Source organism: Schistocerca serialis, chromosome 3 (assembly GCF_023864345.2).
Source record: "Schistocerca serialis cubense isolate TAMUIC-IGC-003099 chromosome 3, iqSchSeri2.2, whole genome shotgun sequence".
Classification (NCBI taxonomy): domain Eukaryota; kingdom Metazoa; phylum Arthropoda; class Insecta; order Orthoptera; family Acrididae; genus Schistocerca; species Schistocerca serialis.
The window spans coordinates 983,616,502-983,643,241 of record NC_064640.1 but is presented as its reverse complement, the minus strand read 5'-3'; the positions used below and the strand labels follow the sequence as shown (position 1 = coordinate 983,643,241).

At 41.9% G+C, this 26,740-nt stretch overlaps 1 protein-coding gene across 2 annotated transcripts in view; it reads left to right on the top strand.

Moving 5' to 3' along the window:
* Positions 1 to 26,740, top strand: part of LOC126471429 (uncharacterized) — a 649,788-nt gene that overhangs the window by 418,334 nt on the left and 204,714 nt on the right. For both annotated transcript variants that reach the window (XR_007586305.1, XM_050099588.1), the window contains exon 15: positions 21,576 to 21,715. Coding sequence is in view for 1 of the 2 variants with exons in the window: in XM_050099588.1 (XP_049955545.1) it covers positions 21,576 to 21,715 (140 nt within the window). In the remaining variant the exon portion in view is untranslated. The remainder of the gene's footprint in view (positions 1 to 21,575; positions 21,716 to 26,740) is intronic.

The window sequence follows — 26,740 nt, the reverse complement described above, 5'->3', positions numbered from 1 at the left end:
TGTGGATAGTATGTCATAATGAATACAGGCATGCATCAATGCAAGAGGACGTGCTACTGGGTATTAGAGGTACCGGTGTATACAGCAATCTAGATCACCACCTCTGAAGGTCTCGCTGTATGAGGGTACAACATGCAATGTGTGGTTTTCATGAGCAATAAAAAGGGCAGAAATGATGTTTATGTTGATCTATTCCAGTTTTCTGTACAGGTTCTGGAACTCTTGGAACTGAGGTGAAGCAAAACTTTTTTTGGTGTGAGTATGTTTCGCATTTTCCTTTCACAAGATATTTTAATCCCTTTAGTGATCCATGGCTTTTTATGGTGCTATTTAATATCCTTTCTGATTAGCCTATTTGGAGAGGTATTTTCAAATAATGCTATGGATTTATCATGGAAGAGATTAAATCTTATGTTAGCATTTTGTTCATTATAAATTTCATCTAAGGTTATCTTTCCTAGAGATTTTTAAAAACATTTGTTCTGGTGTAATTAGTTATTCTAACTGATTTCCATGAGGAATATCAGTACTGGAAGGCACTGTCTTACTTATTCTAAGTAACAGTGCATCATGATCAAAGAGAGCATATGGTAATGGGTAAACAGTTATTTTCTTGCTATGAGCTTCACCAAGGAAAACATAATCAATTAGATTTCACCCTTGCCAGAAGGTCAATTACTGAGATCAAACTGTAGGCTCCAAATTGCAATAGTGCGCTTGATATTTCTTTTAAAATCTATGCCAAGACATTTCATGGTTACCAGCTCGCGTAACAGACCCTGCATTTGCGTCCCAATTCCACAGCTGATGTTGAAAATCTATTAAGTTTTGCACCAGATGCCTGTTCATCTTTTGTTACTGTTAGTAGTGCGCTCTCTACTTCAGTGTCATTCACGACTAGAAAGCCAACATCATCAACTTACACCTTGCACATGATCTTTTCTCCATGTATTTGTAGTCCTTATAGATTTTTCATAAGGGAGGCAAGCAGGGGTTCGATGGCAATGGCGAAGAGTGCCATTGACGTTGGACACCCTCACCTTATGCAGCTGGTGACGTCAGTTGGGCGGCTAATGTGTGCATTGATGACAAATCTGGCTGAGTTGTTTATTAATGTGCTCGTACTTCTTACTACTGCAATGAACCTAAGTGGGAAGCCCATTGCGCACATGTTCCAAAGGAGAAAATGATGATTAGCCCTGTTGAACGCTTTATCAAAGTCAAGTGAGATGAGTGCACATTTTACTTTGCAGATGTCAGCCGTTGAGATTAGGTCCCTGTAATCACAGAGGGTCTGGAGAATTTTCCTATCTTTGCCCACAATCGTTTGATAAGGACCAGTGATGCTGGTCATTGTGGTTATCAGCCTGCGGGTGAGGATGCGACCAAAGATTTTGAAATCGCTGTTTAAAAGTGTAATAGGCCTCAGACTGTTTATAGTTTTCATGTTGGTAGTTTTTGGCACTAACACTACGAGTCCATCACGAAATTCTTTCGGGATGTTCTAGGCACTTCAGTCTGGAACCACGCGACCACTACGGTCGCAGGTTCGAATCCTGCCTCAGGCATGGATGTGTGTGATGTCCTTAGGTTAGTTAGGTTTAAGTAGATCTAAGTTCTAAGGGACTGATGACCTTAGATGTTAAGTCCCATAGTGCTCAGAGCCATTTGAACCATTTTTTCTTTTGGGATGTCATTTTCAGGATTTAGTAGTTTGTTGCTGATGAGAGTAAGCTTGACTTTTACATGGCCACTAAATTTGTGATAAAATTTTGCTGGTATTCTGTCAGCCCCTGGAGCCTTATTTTTCATGTTTCCATATATAGCTTCTTTGACATCTTCTTCAGTCACTTCTGAGATGAGAGTTTGTGCTTCCTCATGGCATACTATGCCTTGGAAGTTGATCATTAACTCATCTTGAAGCTGTTTGTCAACTGGTTGAGTAGACATTAAGGATTCAAAATGCTATACGATTGCCTCTTTAATCTCTACTTTGCTTCGTCAGCTTCCTTCGATCACCAGTTGTTATTTCAGATAATATCTTGCGAGATGCCCTTTTGCTTTCACGAATGACATGAAAAATGGAAGTGACCTCGTGCTATGCTATATTCTGGACACGCGAACTTATTTGGTAGCCTTCCAGTTGTTTACGCCAAAGTGCCAAAATTTTTGCTTTCATTTTGTTACTTCTTTCGTAGTTGTCCACAACTGTTGCATCGGACTTGTACAAGTCCCTTAGACAGTGAAAGTATAATTCTATAGTTGATTTGTACCAAAAGTTTTTGTCTTTTGAGTAATTTGTGAAAACCTCCATATTTTAGGTTTGGTGTGTTTCAGCCACCAGTCAGTACCAGAATTGTACAAGCTAAATTTGCTTTCACACTCTCTCCATACTTTGTTCAAATGGTTCTGAGCATTATGGGACTTAACACCTGAAGTCATCAGTCCCCTAGAACTTACAACTATTTAAACCTAACTAAGGTAAGGACATCACACACATCCATGCCCGAGACAGGATTCGAATCTGCGACTGTAGTGCTCGCGCAGTTCCAGACTGAAGTGCCTAGAACCGCTCGGCCACAGTGGCCAGCCCTCCATACTTTGTAAAATGCCCCCTGACAAGCATGGTCTTCCAGATGTGACACATTGAGCTTCCATGTACCTCTACCTCGGTAGGTCCTTTGTTTTAACAGATTGATTGTGTATATGTACGCAGCATGATCCGAAAAAATGGTAGGGCATACTTCAGACTTCAAAATGTGGTGTTTCAAATTGTGCGTTACGTATATCCTGTCTAGATGACTCGCCGAGTGACTTGTGGTGTGGGTGAAGCCAGGGGCTGCACCGTGCATATGTTCCCATGAGTCTATTAGTCTTAAGTCATTAACTATACGTTCCAGTTCAGTACACATGTTGAAATTGGGAGTTTGATCTTTAGCATGCAAAACACAGTTAAAATCTGCTCCCGAGATAAGGTGTTCATATCAAGTCCCAACTAGAGGGACAACTTCTTCTAAAGAAGAAAGAACTCCGCTCTGCCGTGCCTGTTGCTGGATCCTGAATGGGCATACACGTTAATGAGTTGTATTTTGTTTATTGTGGCCGCTACGCCTTTACTGTTTGGTAGTTTTACCACATCTTGGACTACTATGCCCTCCTTTGTGAGCAGAGCTGTGCCCATTTCCGTTCCATGCCCTGGGTTTGTAATGGTGTTGAAGCCAGGTATGTTACCAAGCTCAATGTCTGTCACTTCTTGTAAAATGATAATGTCACTGTCAGAAGCATACATAAAATCTTTTAAGTTCTGTAATTTAAAGGAACTATGAATCTTATTAAGGTTTGCTGTAGTGGTCTTGTTTGCTTGTATGTCGAACACTGTTCGTTCTACCTGATAAAACTTTAAAAAACATTCTTCCATTTTGTCTTCCAAGCATCAGCTGTAAAAAGCATTTTAATAATATTCTCCGGTAGCAAATGTTTCAGTGGTGTGTCCTTGTTCTTTAGAAAGTTCGTTAATGGAGACATCTTCATTGAAGAAATCAGCCACCTTTGGGGCTGGCAGACAGTCTGTTTTAGTTTCTGAAGCTTCTGTCATTTCTTCATCCACATTGTTACGGTTGCTCTCGTCTGCCCAGCTGCTTGATGTTGTTGTGGGTGGGATGAGTGAATCTTCAGGAGAGTAGCTCATCTCTTGGAGGTGCTTGGATACTTTCTTTGTTAGCTTTCCTTGGACATCTCATTTTTCCAGTGCAGAAGGGGAACGCTCCTCAGAAACTGGTGTCGCTTTCATGTTGCTGTAGATCTGTTTGCTTTAGCTACTACCTATTTCCTTCGATTTTTGTCACATTATGGGAGCTGTCTCCTCTGCACCTTTGCGCACCAGCTGGCGTTTCTTATTTTTCTTTGGAGAATTGCATCTCGATGGACTTTCTTCAGTATCCAAGTTAGTTTCGGTTTCCTGCAAGGTGTGTCGGTCTGCAGCTTCCGGCGGATCTGCTTCCTTTGCAGTTGCAAGTGCCTGTTTTGGTGGAACTTCAACTGTTTTTCTAGACTGGTGGGACTCTTGGAGGTCATCAGCTATGATGGCAGTGACATCCATTGGAATTTCAGTGTCTGAAATACTTGTATTTGCATACGATTTAGGGGCTGAGGAAGCAGTCGGTTGTGCACGTGCCATGGCGGCGTAAGTTCCAGGCAGTGTGGTCATCGCCATTGGCCTGGCGGCCTCGTGGGCTGGCAGCTGTGCAACGCGCTGCGGTATACATTCTGTGCGAATGTGCCTGGGCTTGTTACAGGTGGCACAGGTTCGCAGTTGGTTGTCATAAATTACAATCCCTCAATACCCGCAGACATTGGTGTACGACAGGATGTGCTATTGCTACTCTACTCAAAGCTGCCGTACTCCATTTAGTATGGGAAATTTATGCACGCTTGACCATTTCTAGGCATAGTTGCTGAGCACTTTCCCAAAGGGTGAAATTACAGCATTAATTTGTTCTGTTGTAATCTCAAAAGGCAACTCCAATATTCGAACTGTGCAAATGCCGAAACCAGCATGTTCAACGGTGACTTCATCAACATTTCCATCAGAATGCTTAAATTTTTTGACACCTCCAGAAGATTCAACTATTTTCTTGCACAACTCAGCACTACACAATTTTACAAACACAACACAAGCTACAGTCAACAGGTGGATCCCTATTATATCATTAAAGGAGAGCTTCTCATCTTCTTCTAACCAATTGTCTACTTCAGACGACTTGGGTCGAGCATATTGAGGATCAAAAGTAAGTTTCAATGTATCTTTTCTACTTGGTTGGGCCATCATTGCATACTACTCATTATTTCTTGAAGTGTTCTATAAACAGAGCTTTAAGCTACAGCAAGTGCAAGACCTACCATGTGGAAGCAAAGACAGCACAGCGCACACCACACTACATCTTTACTCCATGCCGTCCGCCGGCTAACTGGCAACTGAGCTACCCAAAAATGATTCACGACCTATCCTCACAGCTTCAATTCCACCAGTACCTTGTCTCCTACCTTCCAAACTTCACAGAAGCTCTTCTGCGAACCTTGCAGAACTAGCACTCGTGGAAGAAAGGATATTGCGGAGACGTGGCTAAGCCCCAGCCTGGGGGATGTTTCAGGATGAGATTTTCACTCTGCAGCAGAGTGTGCACTGATACGAAACCTCCTGGTAGATTAAAACCGTGTGCCAGACCGAGACTCGTACACTCTGCTGTAGAGTGAAAATCTCATTTTGGAAACATCCCTCAGGCTGTGGCTACGCCATGTCTCCACAATATCCTTTCTTCCAGGAGTGCTAGTTCTGCAAGGTTCACAGAAGAGCTTCTGTGAAGTTTGTAGGGTAGGAGATGAGGTACTGGCAGAATTGAAGCTGTGAGGACGGGTCGTGAGTCGTGCTTGGGTAGCTCAGATGGTAGAGCACTTGCCCACGAAAGGCAAAGGTCCTGAGTTCGAGTCTCAGTCCGGCACACAGTTTTAATCTGCCAGGAAGTTTCAGATCAAGCTCTATCTACCTGAGAAAATAAAGGGAATGTTGCAACATGTTAAAGGTAATCTCGGCCTGAGAGTGTCAGGGATTTATAACATTCCTTGCAAGTGTGGCATCAGTTACATAGGGCAGTCTATGCAGATTGTTGGTGATCATGGTTGTGAACATCAGTGTCACCTGAAGTACAGGAATATTAAAAATCAGTGGTGGCTGAGCGCAGCCTGTTAAATAAACACAAGATTATTTTATTACATATGAGAATTCTGGCCCATACTTCAAACTATTGGGAATCTGTGATTATAGAAGGATTGGAAATTAGACTATGTGACAAAAACTTCAATAGAGACGCTGGCTACGCATTTAGTAATGTGTGGCATCAGCAAGTATGAACAAAATGTCTCCACCATCAGAAGATCTTCCACCCTTTAACCTAATAGGCTGCACCATTTTGCTTACTTAATTTGCTGTATGACTTGCTGTAACATGGACATTTGTACTTACCGATACGAAACATGTCGAGTCTTACAGTATTAAGTGTGTATTCCTTGCCCTACAACCCAATTGAAATCCCACAGTAGCATGCCAGCTAAGCTACGGGTCTTAATATCATATAGTAACTACAGTGTCCCTTCTAAAATAATATCTAACAGACGAAAACTGATTGAGAACATTTTCGCCCAGGAGGGGCATTATAGTGGTGCATATCACATGAGGGTAACTGCCAAAACTGTGGCTAAGGCTTTTGTTTCTTGCTGGGTTTACCACTTCGGCTGCCCCACTACTGTCACCACCAACTAGGCCCCGCAGTTTGAATCAGCACTCTTCACTCACCTCTGCCAGGTGTGTGGTATAAACAAACATCGCATGACTGCCTACCACTGCCAAGGAAATGGACTGGTAAAAAGGTGGCAGCACACATTGAAGACAGCACTGCAGTGTCATGACAGCCTTTGGACCAAGGCCCTCCCATGGGTACTCCTCAGCCTGTGGTCATCATACAAACCAGATAGCAAAGGCACCACAAGTGAGTACGTCTATGGTGAAAACCCTGTTCTCCCTGGGGAGCTGTTGCAACCTATCCCCCCCCCCCCTGACACTCCCACCCCTGTTCCCAGCTTCATAAGCCAGATCCGAATGCATTTTGCCGAAAGGCGAAGGTGGGATCTGGCCGCGTGGCAGCTGCCTTACCCCTTTCCAACAGGTACGGGGTGCTTCCTAGTGGTGATGACATCGTTTCCGAGCCACCACAGGATGCCTCGCCTGTTGGGCCAGTGGCCGATTCTCCGGCAAGGTCCCGACAGTCACAGAGGGCGGGCCTATTAGTTATAGGGAGCTCCAACGTTAGGCGGGTTATGGAGCCCCTCAGGAAAATAGCGGGTAGGTCGGGGAAGAATGCCAGTGTGCACTCGGTGTGCTTGCCGGGGGGTCTCGTCCGTAATGTGGAGGAGGCCCTTCCGGCAGCTATTGAACGCACTGGGTGTGACCGGCTGCAGATAGTAGCACATGTCGGAACGAATGACGCCTGCCGCTTGGGTTCTGAGGCCATCCTTGGTTCCTTCCGGCGGCTGGCTGATTTGGTGAAGACAACCAGCATCGCACGCGGAGTGCAAGCTGAGCTTAATATCTGCAGCATAGTGCCCAGAGTCGATCGCGGTCCTCTGGTTTGGAGCCGTGTGGAGGGTCTAAACCAGAGGCTCAGACGACTCTGCGACTATAATGGTTGCAAATTCATCGACCTCCGTTATTGGGTGGAGAACTGTAGGGCCCCCCTAGACAGGTCAGGCGTGCACTACACACCGGAAGCAGCTACTAGGGTAGCAGAGTACGTGTGGCGTGCACACGGGGGTTTTTTAGGTTAGAGGGACCCCCCCTTGGGCGAAACGATAAAATACCTGACGGCTTACCAGAGAGGACATTATCATCGTTGATAAAGAACGTCCGTCCTCAGAGACCAAAAACAGGAAAAGTTAACGTAATATTGGTAAACTGCAGGAGTATCCAGGGCAAGGTTCCTGAATTAGTATCTCTTATTGAAGGAAATAGTGCGCATATAGTATTAGGAACGGAAAGTTGGTTAAAACCGGAAGTGAACAGTAACGAAATCCTAGACACAGAATGGAATATATACCGCAAGGATAGGATAAACGCCAATGGTGGAGGAGTATTTATAGCAGTAAAGAATTCAATAATATCCAGTGAAGTTATTAGCGAATGCGAATGTGAAATAATCTGGGTTAAGTTAAGTATCAAAGGTGGGTCAGATATGATAGTCGGATGCTTCTATAGACCACCTGCATCAGCAACCGTAGTAGTTGAGTGCCTCAGAGAGAACCTGCAGAACGTCGTGAAGAAGTTTCGTGATCATACTATTGTAATAGGGGGAGACTTCAATCTACCAGGTATAGAATGGGATAGTCACACAATCAGAACTGGAGCCAGGGACAGAGACTCTTGTGACATTATCCTGACTGCCTTGTCCGAGAATTACTTCGAGCAGATAGTTAGAGAACCAACTCGTGCAGCTAACGTTTTAGACCTCATAGCAACAAATAGACCGGAACTTTTCGACTCCGTGAATGTAGAAGAGGGTATCAGTGATCATAAGTCAGTGGTTGCATCAATGACTACAAGTGTAATAAGAAATGCCAAGAAAGGAAGGAAAATATATTTGCTTAACAAGAGTGATAGGGCACAAATCGCAGAATATCTGAGTGACCACCATCAAACGTTCATTTCTGAGGAAGAGGATGTGGAACAAAAATGGAAAAAATTCAGAAACATCGTCCAGTACGCCTTAGATAAGTTCGTACCGACTAAGGTCCAAAGCGAGGGGAAAGATCCACCGTGGTATAACAATCATGTACGAAAGGTACTACGGAAACAAAGAAAGCTTCATCATAGGTTTAAGAGTAGTCGAATCATAGCTGATAAGGAAAAGCTGAACGAAGCGAAAAAGAGCGTAAAGAGAGCAATGAGAGAAGCATTCAACGAATTCGAACATAAAACATTGGCAAACAATCTAAACAAGAACCCTAAAAAGTTTTGGTCGTATGTAAAATCGGTAAGCGGATCTAAATCCCCTATTCAGTCACTCGTTGACCACGATGGCACCGAAACAGAGGACGACCGAAGAAAGGCAGAAATACTGAATTCAGTGTTCCGAAACTGTTTCACTGCGGAAAATCGTAACACGGTCCCTGACTTCAGCCGTCGCACGGACGCCAAAATGGAAAATATTGAAATAAACGATATCGGAATTGAAAAACAACTGCTATCACTTAGTAGCGGAAAAGCATCCGGACCAGACGAGATACCCTTAAGATTCTACAGTGATTATGCTAAAGAACTTGCCCCTTTTCTATCAGCAATTTATCGTAGATCGCTGGAAGAACGTAAAGTACCTAGCGACTGGAAGAAAGCACAGGTCGTTCCCATTTTCAAGAAGGGTCATAAATCAGATGCGAATAATTATAGGCCTATTTCGCTTACGTCAATCTGTTGTAGAATAATGGAACATGTTTTGTGTTCTCGTATTATGACATTCTTAGATAATACAAATCTCCTTCATCATAACCAACATGGATTCCGCAAACAGAGATCATGTGAAACTCAGCTCGCCCTATTTGCCCAAGAAATTCACAGTGCCGTAGACACTGGCGAGCAGATTGATGCCGTATTCCTGGACTTCAGGAAGGCATTTGATACGGTTCCGCACTTACGTTTAGTGAAAAAAATACGAGCTTATGGAATATCAGACCAGGTTTGTGATTGGATTCAGGATTTCCTAGAAGAAAGAACACAACATGTCATTCTTAACGGTTCAAAATCTGCAGATGTAGAGGTAATTTCGGGAGTACCGCAGGGAAGCGTGATAGGACCTTTATTGTTTACAATATACATAAATGACTTAGTTGACAACATCGGTAGCTCCGTGAGGCTATTTGCAGATGACACGGTTGTCTACAAGAAAGTAGCAACATCAGAAGACTCGTACGTACTCCAGGAGGACCTGCAGAGGATTAATGCATGGTGCGACAGCTGGCAGCTTTCCCTAAACGTAGATAAATGTAATATAATGCGCATACATAGGGGCAGAAATCCATTCCAGTACGATTATGCCATAGGTGGTAAATCATTGGAAGCGGTAACGACCGTAAAATACTTAGGAGTTACTATCCGGAGCGATCTGAAGTGGAATGATCACATAAAACAAATAGTGGGAAAAGCAGGCGCCAGGTTGAGATTCATAGGAAGAATTCTAAGAAAATGTGACTCATCGACGAAAGAAGTAGCTTACAAAACGCTTGTTCGTCCGATTCTTGAGTATTGCTCATCAGTATGGGACCCTTACCAGGTTGGATTAATAGAAGAGATAGACATGATCCAGCGAAAAGCAGCGCGATTCGTCATGGGGACATTTAGTCTGCGCGAGAGCGTTACGGAGATGCTGAACAAGCTCCAGTGGCGGACACTTCAAGAAAGGCGTTACGCAATACGGAGAGGTTTATTATCGAAATTACGAGAGAGCACATTCCGGGAAGAGATGGGCAACATATTACTACCGCCCACATATATCTCGCGTAATGATCACAACGAAAAGATCCGAGAAATTAGAGCAAATACGGAGACCTACAAGCAGTCGTTCTTCCCACGCACAATTCGTGAATGGAACAGGGAAGGGGGGATCAGATAGTGGTACAATAAGTACCCTCCGCCACACACCGTAAGGTGGCTCGCGGAGTATAGATGTAGATGTAGAATGGACATCAGGGTTAAAGGTTCGCATTATTTTACCTGTGATTTTGCAGAAGCCTGATAATGAGAATCAGGAAATAAAACTATCAGAAAAGATGAGTTTACTATATCTACAAGAGTTACAGAAACAGTTTTAATGTATTGCTTTACTAGGAAGTCTAAAATGCTATCAATTTCTTGGCACTATATTCTTCAATTGTTGCAATGCGAAAGATTTCATTTGTAGATGTTTCATCAATGTAGAGTGAGGAGAGGCATGAATGCACTTTAATTTGCTGTTTGTTGAGATTGCCTTTCTTATCACTGAGTATTAAAGTGTTTATGACAACTGCATGTGCACGTAAACCTGAAAATATTTTTTGTTTGTTGGGGACCAGTAACTTTTATGTTGTCATCTCCCCGTGGGCTATTTTCCTTTTTGTGAGATACTTTATTTGCCACTTACTTAATTACTTCCCATACTGCTCGGTTTTTATTTGTCATTTCATTTTTGCCAGACATATCTCTCTCCGATATATGTTTGTTTGTGTGTGTGTGTGTGTGTGTGTGTGTGTGTGTGTGTGTGTGTGTGTGTGTGTGTGTGTGTGTGTGTGCGCGAGTGTGCATGCGTGTGTGTAAAACCATTTACTTTTTTGAAGTTGTGCCTGTCATTACTTATGTTTTGAAACAGAAAGCAATTTCAAAGTAATTGTTGAAAGTGCTAAAGATTTCCACCTGTTTGAGAAATATCTTCCCATATTTCTCGTCATAATAAGAAAATAAATGTTTCTGTAGTATACTAAATTTTTGAGAAAACTGAGTGTGCACAATTCAAAAGCTATAGTGTACTCAAAAAAATGAAATACAAGAAATAGATAATGTTTTGGGACTACTGATGGGCCACAAACCTAACTGGAAACCCATTGCCTAGAATTAATGTCGCATCTTTATTCTGCTACATTTGCAGTATGCATAATTATACTATAGTTGCTTTGATAAAAAATAAATACTTTGTTCTGCACATTTTTGATCACTAGTGAGTACAGATAACAGTTTGGTGACGGGGGGGGGGGGGGGGGGGGCAACTCATATGAATGAAGTATTCTTAAAAACTGTGGACAAAGAAACTGCTAATAGCTTGCTAAAAATACATAAGTAATATAACCAATAATATCTCAACATATCAAAATTTAATTTAATATTGTGCTAACATAAAAATAGAAAAACAGAAAGTCTTCTCCCTTTCATTCTTATTTGGTATGTATGAATTTTCCATTTAAACATGAAATGAAGTTTTAAATTAACATCTGCAGGCAATATAACAAGTTCAGTTCAAAGTTAAGATAAAAAGGAGATAAAAAATTGAAGAAAATTTTCAACAGTAAAGTGATCACTGTTTTGTATTTATGCATATTTTGTGTTGATCTTCACTGCATTAAATAGTCCTTCACTGTCATACCTCTCTTTCAGAATATTCAAGATTTCACCACAACTTTCAGAAAAGTTCACTTTATTTGAAGTTCGCTTCTCACTAAGGCCATGGATATCTGATTTCTTTCTTCTGACTGTGAGATGGAACTGACAATATGTATGATATAAGCCTAAGCAATTACCAACTGGAGAGCCAGTGGTGATCCGCTGCTTAGAGAAATCTACCCAAATCTGATCTTCTGCCTTACTTTTATGAAGTCCAGTGTATGCATTCCAGAAATCAAAGAATTCATTGTATAACTAATCTTCAACCAGGTTGAGATCCAGTTTGTTGGAAATTTTTAAAACATATTGCCATCACAGGTGAAAATCTTCTTGTTCTTTAAAGCAAAAAACCTGTAAGCAGACTGAAAACATTCTTCTCAGAAAATTTATAGTTTTGGGATGAATAATGAATGCAATGTGATAATAATGATTGTGTATTATTTTCAAAATTCAACTTCTGTGATTTAGGCATTTTATCTAGAATTCCATGAACTATCTTTCCTAAGAATTTATTGTGTTTCCTGCGGTCTAGTTTACTCTTCAGGTCCCTTATTCGTGTGATCAACTCAACAGAAATAATTGATCTGTTTTCCAGTTTTCTAACAGCAGTTCCAAACAGGAGCAAAATATAATGCAGAAAATCTATCAAGCATTCACAAAGAGAATGATCTGATTCTTCAGCATCATGCTCCCCCATCTTATGTCAATAACAGCCAAATCAATCTTTAATAATCTTCCTTATGCTTTGAAATAAAATATGACTTGATGGCAAGCCAATTCCCCCAGTTTCAGGAAGTAGTGAGAGCCATCTTGTACAGATGTAGCACAATATTTCCTTAAACTCTGCCTCCACACACTGTGAAAATCCTCTCAGTGGCTGAAAATTTTATGCAAAGGAACCAAATTCACTATAGAGATCCAATGTCTCTGTATCATAATAAAATCTTTTAAGACCATGTTTTACAGTGTTATTTACCAGCAGAAAAATGCTCCTAATGGAGCAGAAAAAGGGGAATATGCTTCTGCTTAAAAAATTCTGACTGAAAAGTGGGGTACCAGTTGCCTGATTCTACCTTCGTCAGCACCTTTATAAAATTTCACAAACGTTTTGGCATGCAAACATATCCACACTCTTTTTAAAATGCAACTAACTTCTCACTCCTGCAAGCTCCCCTAACCATAGCTCACTCACACCCACTAGTCCATCACTGTAAGTTACTCATAACCATCCACTCCCACTTGCCCAGTCTCACTCACTCATTCAGCCCAACTGCTGTGGCGGGGAAAAGAAGGGGAAGATGCACCTACAGGATCATAAAGAAAGGTGAATATTCTCTATTTAAAAGACTCTGACTGCAAAGTGGGATACCAGCTGCGTCATTCTACTTTCCTCAGAACCTTTAAAAAATTTTCCAAAAATTTTTCCATGCAAACATGTTCACTTTTTTTATGGTGACAGAGAAGGAGGTGGTGGCAGTGGGAAAGTGATGGAAAAGTAATAAGTCCCAAAATTTTTGGGAAAATGTAAGGTTCTGAGGAAGGTAGAATGAGGCAGCTGGTATCCCACTTTTCAGTCAGTCTTTTAAATAGAGAATATTTCCATTTTTTTTTTATTTTTTATTTTTTTTTTTTTTTTTGTGATCCAGGGGAAGCATTTTCTCCTTCTTTACTCTGCCACATCAGAGCATGTCACTCATGTGAAAAGAAATTTAGGGGTCTGCAAAATTTTGATAGTTTATTTATGTGAAATTGAAATTATGCAAAATTAATTTTATAACTCAGACTGGATTTTACATGCACAAAAATTTTGCATCTGCTTCAGTACTACAGCATAGGGTTTGCAGATGACAATGAAGACACTTTACAGCATATTTTTCTGTGCTACCACACTTTATGGACAATATTTTTGCCTCACTTCATAAACTACATTTTTTTCTTCTTAAGATGTATGCTTCTTCACAAAGAAAGTTGTAATTGTTCTCTTTTCATAACACTGCTGTTGTGGCGGAATGTGTTTTTGTGTCTTCTGATGATGCACTATAGCTTTTCTTTCTTCAAATTTTATTGAACATGTGGCGTAGAGCACCATAAATATCGATATTTGTTCTGTGCGTAAGTGTGCTATCTTTGAGGAGAGGGCTTTGAGCAGGATGTTGGACGCTAACGGCAGTTAGCCTCCGGACTTGTATCTGTGTAGAAGCTAAGTGTGAATAAATCTGTATCTGGGAGAATTCTAGTTGTTTACCTACAACTATTCCATATTCCCTCAAACATATGGCAGGTAAGTTACAAACTTCATAACAAAGTAATTTCTTTTATCAACTATGTGGAAAAATCATTGTTTTCAAACCAGTCTTTGTTGAAAGGTATAAATCTTTTAACTTTCTTCTTCAGAACAGATAAACTTGAGAAACTATCTTCATCACTAGAGGGAGGACAAAACATCCCTAATTTAACAAGCAAGTATGTATTTTGAATCATGTATAGACACTGAGGGAAGAATTTCACACATCATTCCTTCTCTCCATTTGCATGATTCACAAATTCTGTACAAGGCAGGATAAAAGTGTGTCCTGAGTCCCTTTACCTGGGATCCTGGATGGTACTAAAAACTCCATGACAATCACACCAAAAACTGAATGGATGGCAACCCTATATAGAAAATTCAGCAGAGATCTCTTCAAAAAAGCATGGTATTTGAGAAGCACTTCATGATATACATATTCATTAACTTCATTTATCATTACCAACTTTTTTCCACTAAAAAAAAGCTTGAATATACTGCTAGGACAATAACAGCTTCTATAAGGACATCAAGGGATTAACATTAATGTAGAAAGAGTGAGGTGTATTTAACAATCTGCCAGAGCCTTGGAAATATGTTTTTGGTACTATAATATGCTTGAGTTGGAGGTTATATGAAATTACTTTCTGTAGGTGATTTCATTTACACTGCTGAGTAATATATTCAAAGAAACTTTTAATATTCATGTTTTAGGTTATTTTACTATCAATATTAGCACTTCAATATAATAACCTTGTGTAACATTGCATCATTTCATTGTATGGCAATTAAGTAAAATGTAAATTTTGACTTAGTCCACATCCTAGATGTAGCTCTCCATAGGATTACAGAATGCCACCGAATGTAATGAGAGCTCCACAGCAGTTGCAATGTTGCAGCAATGACCTACCACTGTCAATGGTAATGTATAGGCTGTTATGGCTGAAGATCTTTTTCATGTTGTTCTCATATTCCACAGTATAGTATCACTAATAACTTCATACAAGCCTCATCTGCTCATCAGTTCCTCAGATGTGTCACTTTTGTAAAAGAAAATATGTCAAAATGGTGTGGAAAACCTTTTTCCTGAAACCTAATCATTGTGCCCTGTTTGAATTCACTTGCATGCTAAAATTATGCCCTTTGATGCTGACAAAGCACACTGGCACTTCCTTTCAAGTTTTCCTTATGTCTGATAGCTCTTTACTGGATGAGTTTAGTGTAACACTAATTTTTCCAGCCACAAAAGTCAGCAACTTACTAACTTACTGGATATACAGGTATGTCAACACTCTCCAGTCTTAACTCCTTAATGCTTAGAACTCGTAAATTTATCTTAAATGCTAATATAATAAATTACATTGATATATCAGTTTTAATGAAAAAATGAAATCATCATTTCATAATAAAATTAATGATATTTGTCAGGATAATAGTTGTTGATGTTGGCTTTATTCTTTGTGCTACCTGTATATGAGAGTCATTGCTTCAAGGCTTCTTTTAAATTGTGATGAATTCTTTTGCTATTTGATTTCACAAATGCCCACAGTTTTTCCCAGTAGTGATATTTAAATCTAGCACAGTTATGAGTGGAACTGATATGATAACACTGGAAAACAGTTTATTGTATCAATAATTCTTAGTTGATACATTCATATAGAAACCATCCACATTCAGCCAGTAATGAAAGTCAACAGCAATCTAGCTTATATTATTAATTATGATCAGGTACAAAATATGCTTCACTGCACTTAAAACTGTATCAATCATTCTGTCAACAGAATGAAATATTAATGTTGAGCCAAGGGCGCCCATACCCCTTTAGCTCTTATAGAAAGGAAAAAATATAGTGTAGTCAGGTATTTTTCTTTCATGAAAATGATTTAAAAGTTGATATTATGATAGTTTTTAACAAGATTAGAATTGGAACTTTTTATGGCTACTTACAAGTTTTCTTCCAAAATATTAAAAGTACTCCACACTCCCAGGTCTAGTGCCCCCCAACACCCCACAAACTACCATATGGGCACCTTTGCATTGAACATTCACAGTGAGAATACTTCAACACAGAGTATACAGTTTGTACATCTCTTCTGTATAACCTGTAAATCATAGCTTTACAACATCTATGTGCAGCAGGATACGTTGAAGGAATAGTGGAATACTTCTGCAATTATGATACTGGATGAATAAATTCTGGGTATTTGCTTACCATCAGTCACACTGCCTCAAGACAGATACGCAGTTTCTAACTATAATACTTGACTTATTGTGTTAAGATTTTGATGTAAGACTTCACATCTTAATGGATAAATTATGACAACATTTTAAATTTTTAAATTCAGTCATTAATTTCACTGTACAACAATGAAAATGTGAATTGAATGAAAATAGCCAATTCCTATCAATTCTAATGCGCTGATCACAAATATCACAAAGACAATTTCAAAATTAGCTCTAGTTTTCATTTTACACTGTTTTATTATGGTGAGATAACAGACTTTTATGTTAAGTTTAAAATCAAATATTATAATTGTTTGTCAGAGTCATAGTAACTAGCAACAATGGATTATATTATTGTCCCTGGACTTACTAGTGTGCAATATTTTGGATATAAACATTTTGATACCAGTTTTAGTGATCTTTTTGTCTCCCTCCTCTTCAACTTCAGTTTGTTTCCAGATTAACTACCAGTTGTTCAAGCTGACTGCTATTGAAGTGAACAAAAATGCCACAAGTTTGTGTTAACAGTGCCGACACATTTTGTTATGTGTGTGGAGAAGTGACATTTGCTTCACAAAAACTGCAAATAACTCCATTAATTAAAAAAGTTTACAGTTGTTATTTTGGGTCAAAAATAGGTGATCATGATAAATCCTGGGCTCCACATGTGATCTGCAACACTTGTGCCAGCAACCTCAGGAATTGGATGCATGGGAACGGACGTTCAATGCCCTTTGCAGTGCCCATGGTCTGGTGTGAGCCAACTAACCATGTCAGTGACTGCTACTTTTGTATGGTTCCTTCTATCAAGAAGAGAATATCTAAGAAGAAGAAGAAGAAGAAGAAGAAGAAGAAGCAGACAGTGATCCATCCTAACATTCCATCTGCCATACGCCCATTTCTGCATGGGAAAGGATTGCCAATACCTGAACCACTGACAGAGTACAATATTACTTCTGATGGGGATTCTGAATTTCATGAACCATGTACCTCACAAGATCCAGAGTTTCTTCCAAATATATCATCAACTGACGATCCACAAAAATTGTCTCAAAATGAGTTAAGTGATCTTATTAGAGATTTGGAGCTCTCTAAAGCTAAGGCTGAGATTTTAGCATCAAGATTGCAGCAACACAATTTTCTGGAAAGCAATGTAAATGTTTCATTCTACCACAGAAGAGAGCAACAATTTACTCCTTCTTTTAACATGCAAGATAGTCTTGTGGCATGTGTAGACGTAAATTGTCTAATGAAGGCTCTCAGAATTAATTACAACCCTGATGATTGGAGACTCTTTATTGATTTGTCAAAGTTCAGCTTAAAAGCAGTACTTTTACATATTGGTAATGAGGTTCCTTCTATTCGAGTTGAGCATAGTGTGCATATGAAAGAGTCATACCAAAACATGAAAATTTTACTAGAAGCCATGACGTATAATGACTCTCAATGGCAGATCTGTGGTGACTTGAAAGTGGTTGCACTTCTATTAGGTATGAAGTTAGAGTATACTAAATATTACTGCTTTCTCTGAGAATGAGATAGCTGAGCTCATGCATCTAATTTCAGTAAACATGAATAGCCCACCAGAAAATCTGTTCAACCAGGTATAAACAAAATTAAGAGTGAACCTCTAGTAGACCCTAAAAAGATTCTGCTCTTGCCCCTGCACATCAAGTTGGGTCTCATGAAAAACTTTGTTAAGGGAGTGAACAAAGATGGTGACACATTTAAGTACTTAAGGCACAAATTTCCTTACTTAAGTGATGCCAAAGTAAAGGAGGGCATCTTTGTAGGCCCACAGATTCGAGAGCTTTTTGGAGACCATACTTTTGATGGAATCACACAAGGTGATGAGAGGCACACATGGGACTGTTTTAAGACAGACTGTTTACAGTTCTTAGGGAACATTTTTTTTTTTTTTTTTTTTTTTTTTTGGTCGGTCATCAGTCTACTGACTGGTTTGATGCGGCGGCCCGCCACGAATTCCTCTTCTGTGCCAACCTCTTCATCTCAGAGTAGCACTTGCAACCTATGTCCTCAATTATTTGCTTGATGTATTCCAATCTCTGTCTTCCTCTACAGTTTTTGTCCTCTACAGCTCCCTCTAGTACCATGGAATTCATTCCCTCATGTCTTAGCAGATGTCCTATCATCCTGTCCCTTCTCGTTATCAGTGTTTTCCACATATTCCTTTCCTCTCCGATTCTGCGTAGAACCTCCTCATTCCTTACCTTATCAGTCCACCTAATTTTCAACATTCGTCTACAGCACCACATCTCAAATGCTTCGATTCTCTTCTGTTCCGGTTTTCCCACAGTCCATGTTTCACTACCACACAATGCTGTACTCCAGACATACATCCTCAGAAATTTCTTCCTCAAATTATGGCCGGTATTTGATATTAGCAGACTTCTCTTGGCCAGAAATGCCTTTTTTGCCACAGCAAGTCTGCTTTTGATGTCCTCCTTGCTCCGTCCGTCATTGGTTATTTTACTGCCTAGGTAGCAGAATTCCTTAACTTCATTGACTTCGTGACCATCAATCCTGATGTTAAGTTTCTCGCTGTTCTCATTTCTACTACTTCTCATTACCTTCGTCTTTCTCCGACTTACTCTCAGACCATACTGTGTACTCATTAGACTGTTCATTCCGTTCAGCAGATCATTTAATTCTTCTTCACTTTCACTCAGGATAGCAATGTCATCAGCGAATCGTATCATTGATATCCTTTCACCTTGTATTTTAATTCCACTCCCGAACCTTTCTTTTATTTCCATCATTGCTTCCTCGATGTACAGATTGAAGAGTAGGGGCAAAAGGCTAAAGCCTTGTCTTACACCCTTCTTAATATGAGCACTTCGTTCTTGATCGTCCACTCTTATTATTCCCTCTTGGTTGTTGTACATATTGTATATGACCCGTCTCTCCCTATAGCTTACCCCTACTTTTTTCAGAATCTCGAACAGCTTGCACCATTTTATATTGTCGAACGCTTTTTCCAGGTTGACAAATCCTATGAAAGTGTCTTGATTTTTCTTTAGCCTTGCTTCCATTATTAGCCGTAACGTCAGAATTGCCTCTCTCGTCCCTTTACTTTTCCTAAAGCCAAACTGATCGTCACCTAGCGCATTCTCAATTTTCTTTTCCATTCTTCTGTATATTATTCTTGTAAGCAGCTTTGATGCATGAGCTGCTAAGCTGATTGTGCGATAATTCTCGCACTTGTCAGCTCTTGCCGTCTTCGGAATTGTGTGGATCATACTTTTCTGAAAGTCAGATGGTATGTCGCCAGACTCGTATATTCTACACACCAACGTGAATAGTCGTTTTGTTGCCACTTCCCACTAGGGAACATACGGGCAGTAAATTACAAGGAGTTTGTAGATAACATACTGTCCTCTTATGAAAAGCTTGGCTGCAACATGTCATTGAAAATGCATTTCTTGCATAGTCATCTTGACTTCTGCCCCAAAGATTGTGGTGAAGTGATGAACATGGGTAGCAATTTCATCAAGATATTGCCACATTTGAAAAGAGGTATGCCAGAAAGAGGAGCTGTGCTATTTTAGCAGATTACTGCTGGACTGTCATAAGTTCCCTAGTATGTGTATAAACGTCAAGCCAAGTGAAAATGGTCAACTTCTGAATTTATCTCTGAACAAAATATGTAGTTGTATATACTGTACTTATGGACGTTTACCATTTGCAATCCTTTATATACATTTGTGACCAGTTAATTTATATATTTTCTTTTGTGCTTTACATAGTTCTGGTATAAAGTAGACTTACAAAGTATTTTCATTCATTTAATATTATCTTCATTTTTTATAAATATTTTACTTTTGTACTTCCAGAATGACACTGAAATTTATCAATGCATAACACATAACATAATTCAATTAATTATTCACTTAAAATTTGTTATGCTGAATCTTGTAACATGAATGTATATTTAGTTAATGAGTTATTTATACAAAAATGCAGATTACTATTCAAAAAACTAGGGATAAATATTTATGAAGATGATGATTTTGGATCATTTTCTACTGAAATAAACATAACTAACTCAAAATCATGAAATTTATACACTTTCACTTCAAATTTCTTGTTTAGTGTTATGTGAAATATTGAAAATCAAATTTCCATTGCCTCTGGAAGCTGTTAGATAGGCAATCTTAAATTGGTGCTGGGTTCCAAGATAATCACTTTGTTATATAGATGGGTATTTCAATTTGCCATCTTTGGACTGAGACATTGTATTTAGAGTGGGAGGTAGTGACAAAGATTTATGTAGCATTGTATAAATTATCGTTTTTGAAAATTGTATCAGACAGGCATCTAGACTATATTTTGTGTGAGAAAATTATTAGACCTGCTGGAAACAAATTGATCCAATGTTTTATATCAGGGTGCCTACAAGTAGAGAAATCATCAACTGCAAAACTATTATAGCACGACTGACCACTGATGTTAGATGAAAGTTAGTAAATATAGGGAGACATCTCTGGTTAAGAAATGCAACAGGAAATTTATTATAAACTACCAGAGCAGCCAACAGTGAACATTTAGCTCTAGGACTGAGAAATCTGAGGATATACAGAACAATATAGGAGTATTGTATGCCACAAACTACACAATTTATGTAATGTGAGATTGTGTAAGTCTTAACTGTCTCACCGTGGTTCAATAATTATTTCAGAAAGTTATTATGAAAGCAAGGAAATTTTCTTGAGAGATTTAAATGAAGTCAAATCTTTGTTGTCAAAAAAATATGCAAATAACATCAAAGTAAATATATGGATAGCTATGCAAGAACAGCTCAATGATTTTAAGAGCACTGTTTTATTTGCTGAGTTGTTGTAATATCCTTACTCATTTAGTCCTATATAGAATCAGCCAGTGAATCAAAATCATCATCATTTCTTCACAAAAGAAAATTACAACATGGTTCCTACTCTTGATCATTGCACAGGTGCAGAATCAGTCATTATTACTGTGTGTACAGGGGTACTGCTTAGGTAACCCTCTGCATCCAGCCGAATAACAAATTACTGTGGAAAGTATTGGAAAAGGTGGGGAATGGGGGAGGGGGGAGGAATTTTCATATATTGAACTATAATAGAGAAAATTTTTAATTAAAGCCTTTTTTCTAACATCTCGCAGGAGCAAAACAAAATAATGCAACAGAATCTTCAGTGGGAAGTTATATCAATTTGTGATCATTACATATAATATACTGCTGCAATTCAAGCATTTTTGTTTTGTTTGACACTGAGTAACATTGAAATATTTCTGCAGTTTCCCATAAATCTAATTCAGTATTTCTGATTTTATGATTAGGTACCACAGTCAGCATTGTGGCACATTTGAGGCGAACAACAAGTGTTACTGGGGAAAATAATGAGCAGCTATTAAGGGAATCATGCCCTTCTTGTGACACAATTAAAGATATATCTAAAATCCATAGTGATTCTATCCAGGTAAGGTATGATATGTTACAGGTAGATTAGATTACAAATGCATGTAATAAACTGAATTAATATATGAAAATAAGATTTCAGTTAAGATAATCTTGTTGATCCTGGAATAAATAGATATAAGAAAAGGAAAAAATGTGGTTCCATTCATTTAGAGACATCAGATGTGTGAATGACTTATACACTATGTGGTCAAAAGTATCAAGACACCGGGCTGAAAATGACTTAGAAGTTTGTAGCACCCTCCATCGGTAATGCTGGAATTCAATATGGTGTTGGCTCACCCTTAGCCTTGATGACAGCTTCCACTCTCACCGGAATACATTCAATCAGGTGCTGGAAGGTTTCTTAGGGAATGGCAGCCCATTCTTCACAAAGTGCTTGTAGTAGCCACCAGAAAGATCGCGGGAGGCGCACATTGGCACGGCGCGTCACGGACGGTAGTTGCCGCAAGTAGAGTCCCGTCCACCAGAGGGCATGCGAGAATTCGGACGCGACCTCTGCCGGCATGACAACAACAACAACTCCGGCAGCATGGGCCGTGCCCAGTCAGTTAACATCGGGCATGCCTAGGACACAGTCCCGGTCTACGCTAAGTAAAGTGCGACGTAAACGTGAACAGTGTTACTACACAATTGGTGATGAGTAGGGTCGTTCTTTCGCGTGTTGCGTCGTTGTTCTGGTTTCGCAGCTTCTCCACAGCATGGAGGATTTGGTGCGAGTTTTGGTTGTGCAGCAGACGGAACTCATGGCCACCATGAAACAAGTGCTTCCGGCGTTGCTCTCCACGCCGTCTCCTCCGGCACCGTTCCCTCCTCCCTTTCCCCCGTATGATGAGATGGCGGAGGATTGGGACGCATATGAACATCGCCTTCGGCAGCATTTCCAGGCATTTCATGTTGCCGATGCGGAGGTATGTCGTGCTTTCTTCTTGTCTTGGATATCTCCCTCGCTGTATCAAGTTTTGCGGCAGCTAGCGCTGTTGCAGGAACCCTCGTCCATGTCTTTTGACGCATTGTGTTCCTTGCTGTCTTCATATTATCGCCGCCACACGCATGTTGTGGCGGCTAGGGTCGAGTTCTATCAATGCAAGAAACAGCCCCATCAGTCTTATCGGGCGTGGGCCGCTACCCTGCACGGTCTTAGTCGCAAGTGTCATTTTGTCACGGAGCAGTCGCGAGAGTCGTACGCCCACGTTATGGTACGCGACGTCATTGTTCGTTCGGCCCCTGATAGGGAGGTCCAGCAATGGGCCCTGCAGTTAGAAAACCCTTCCCTCGAGGAAGTCCTGTCCATTGCTCAATCGTATGAAGTCTCTCACGCAGCAGGTCAACAGCTGGAAGCGTGGTGCGACGTCGCGGCGGTTCAGGGCGGCGCGGCCGCGTCCACTGTGTCAGGGGTGGACGACGTGCGAGCGGTACAATCCGGCCGTTCCGGCCGCTCCCGCACGGCGCGTAAACAGAATTCCGGCCGCCGGCCCCTGTTGCCGTCCTGTGCGTCGTGCTATATACATCATGATCGGTCAGAGTGCCCCCAGCCTTGGGCCGTTTGTCGCAAATGTAATAGAAAAAGTCACATTGCTAAAGTTTGCCGCTCAGCCTCAAAAGAATTGAAGGAAGCAGGTACAGAGGACATGGACGTTGACATTCAGGAAGTTTCATCGGGCCAGGCTCCCGACGCATTGGCACGCAAACTCTTTATCGAGGTGTCGGTTCGGTTGCGCCGGTTACAACTGCAAGTCGATACGGGCGCGGCAGTTTCGTTGTTGAATGCACAAACTTATTCCGACCTTGGATCGCCCCCATTGGCGCCAGTTTACCGGCGTCTACGCGGATATGGTAAACAGTTCATTCCCCTACTGGGTCAATTCACTACTGACGTGACTTACAAATCAGTCACTCGGCCTATTACTTTTATTGTTGTCAGTGATGTGAGCTCAGCTAACATTTTTGGCCTGGATGCCTTTCAAGCTTTCGGTTTTTGTATCACTGACACCATGCAGTTGGTCTCGGAAGACGTTCCCTATCAATCATTGGAATCTTTGATCTCCGACTTTCCAGATATTTTTGAGGAGGGCCTGGGGCGTGTTTCAGATTTTGAAGCTCACTTAACGTTGAAGGCGTCGGCTCGCCCGCGTTTTCTACGCTCGAGGCAGATCCCCTTGGCTCTCCACCCTCAGGTAAAGGAAGAGCTAGACCGGCTGACAGCCCTAGGGGTCGTTCTTCCCATTTCTTCCAGTGAGTGGGCTTCACCCCTCGTTATTGTAAGGAAGCCCTCGGGAAAATTACGTCTTTGTGGCGATTTCAAGGCCACCATTAATTCTCAATTGGTGGTGGACACCTATCCTTTGCCTCGTGCTGATGAATTGTTCTCCTCCGTGGCGGGAGGCCAATATTTTTCGAAAATTGATCTGTCAGAGGCTTATCATCAGACACCACTTGATGAGGACTCCAAACGGTTGGAGGTCGTCAACACCCCGTTTGGCCTTTACCAATACTAGCGGTTGGCCTTTGGAATATCCAGTGCCCCGGCGATATTCCAGCGTTATCTTGAGCATGTCACGTCAACAATTCCTCATTGTATTAATTACCTGGATGACATAATTGTCACAGGCCGCAGCACGAAGGAACACTTGCACAACCTTCGCACCCTCTTTCTCAAATTCAGGTCTGTGGGCTTGCGTTGCAACCTGCATAAGTCAACCTTCTTTCAACCATCCATTGAGTATGTGGGCTACACCATCTCTCGGCACAGTATCCAGCCACTAGGAAGTTTGGTCCAAGGTATCGTCAACCTTCCTCGGCCCACTTCGCTGAAAGAGCTACAAGCTTTTTTAGGCAAGATAGCCTATTATCATCGGTTCATTCCCAGGGCTTCCACTATAGCCCACCCCCTGTACTGCCTTCTGCACAAGGGTGTTCCTTTTGATTGGCCGCCTGCATGCGAGCGAGCGTTCACCTCGTTGAAGGGCCTCCTCACGTCAGCCCCTTGTTTGGCTACTTTTGATCCCCATAAGCCGTTGGTCCTGGCTACAGATGCTTCGCAGTATGGGGTGGGGGCGGTCCTGGCCCATCGCAACGCAGATGGTTCCGAGCAACCACTGGCGTTTGCGTCTAAAATGCTTAGTCCCGCGCAGGCCCATTACTCCCAGGTGGAAAAAGAGACTTTGGCCATTGTCTACACTGTTACCAAGTTTCACCCTTTCTTGTATGGCACGAAGTTTCAGTTAATCACTGACCATAAGCCGTTAATATCGTTATTTGGCCCCGCCTCTCAGATTCCGGATAGGGCGGTCCACAGACTACAGCGCTGGGCCTTGTTCCTCTCTAAGTACCATTATGACATTCATTTTCGCCCTACAGGACAGCATGCCAACGCCGAAGCTCTTTCCCGTCTTCCGGTGGGCCCGGATCCTACGTTCGATCGAGAGGAGATTATGTGTTTTCATTTGGATGTGGCGTCCCACCAAGCGGTTGATGGCTTCCCGATCACTAGTTCTCGAGTCGCCAGGGAAACGGCAGCTGACCCGGTTCTCCAGCAAGTAGTTCGCCTCATTCAGCAGGGGTGGTCATCCCGTCCTCCAGGCCGGACCTCGGACCCTCTTCGTAATTATTTTCTTCTACGGGACCGCCTCTCGGTCTTGGATGGCATTCTCCTTCTGGCTGCCGATGATACAGCTCCTCGCGTGGTTGTTCCTGCATGTTTACGACGGGAGGTACTCACGTTATTACATGCGGGGCACTGGGGTGTTTCCCGTACTAAAACCTTGGCTCGCAGACATGTGTACTGGCCCGGTATTGACAGAGAAATTGAGCACTTGGTGGCCGCCTGTTCCCAGTGTGCGAGCCAACAAGCATCTCCCAGGCAGCATTCTCTTCATGGCCGCCAGCAACCCAAGCATGGGAACGTGTTCACATCGATTTTGCGGGCCCGTTTCTCAACAGTTTTTGGCTCATTGTCATTGATGCTTATTCCCGATTCCCATGTGTGGTTTGCTGCTCCTCAACCACTTCAGAAGTTGCAATCCAGGCACTAGCAAAAATCTTTTCTGTGGAAGGTCTGCCAATCACCCTGGTCTCGGACAATGGACCGCAGTTTATTTCGCAGACCTTCCAGTATTTTTGTAGGCGCTTCGGTATTCGGCACGTTTGCTCTCCCCCCTTCCATCTACAATCGAATGGGGAAGCCGATCACATGGTGCGCACATTTAAGATGCAGATGAAAAGTATGTGCACGAATTTCCTGCAGAGGAAGCATTGACGTTTTTCTTGACGGCATACCGGACCACACCAATGGGAGAACGCAGCCCCGCAGAGCTCCTCCATGTGCGTCAACTTAGGACTCTGCTGCACCTCCTCTGGCCTGGTCCTCGCCAGTCTTCACAAAACGATGTAGCTGGCTTTCCACTGGGTATGTCGGTCTGGGCCCGTGGGTTTGGTCGCAATCCACGTTGGATACCAGCAGTGGTCCTGCGCCGAAATGACCGCCGGCTCTATACCTTGCAGGCGGGGGACCGGGTGGTACGTCGTCACCAAAATCAGCTACGTCCACGTTCGGGCACCCACCCTTCGCCCTCTCGGACACCAGCTTCCCCATTGCCGGCACCTGTGTTGGTTTCACAGGGGACGTTGCCTCCTCTCCCTGCTGTGCCTCTGCCGCACTGCGATGGTTCTCAGCCTTGGCAGCCTCCAGTAGCTCCAGCACCGGCATCGCCATCGTTCGAGATGCCCCAGCGAGAGCCGGCCCCCCTAGCAGGCCCGGTTTCTCAGGAGGTTGATTCACCTGTGGTCGTCCCTTCCCCTTCGTCCCCGCCACTGGGTCTTGCCCCTCCCGGGGTGGAACAGGATCCGGAGTTCGACAGCTTGTCACCCGTTCTGTCCCGGGCTCCGGTTGTGGGACGACGGGGGCCTCTTCGTGTGGGTCACTTCCAGCCGTATTCGAAGGTTCCGGCTCGAAGGTTGGCAGATCCCCTCGACTCTGGCAATCCAGTGGATGTGGAGATCATCACTCCTGCCCGCCGCTCCACCT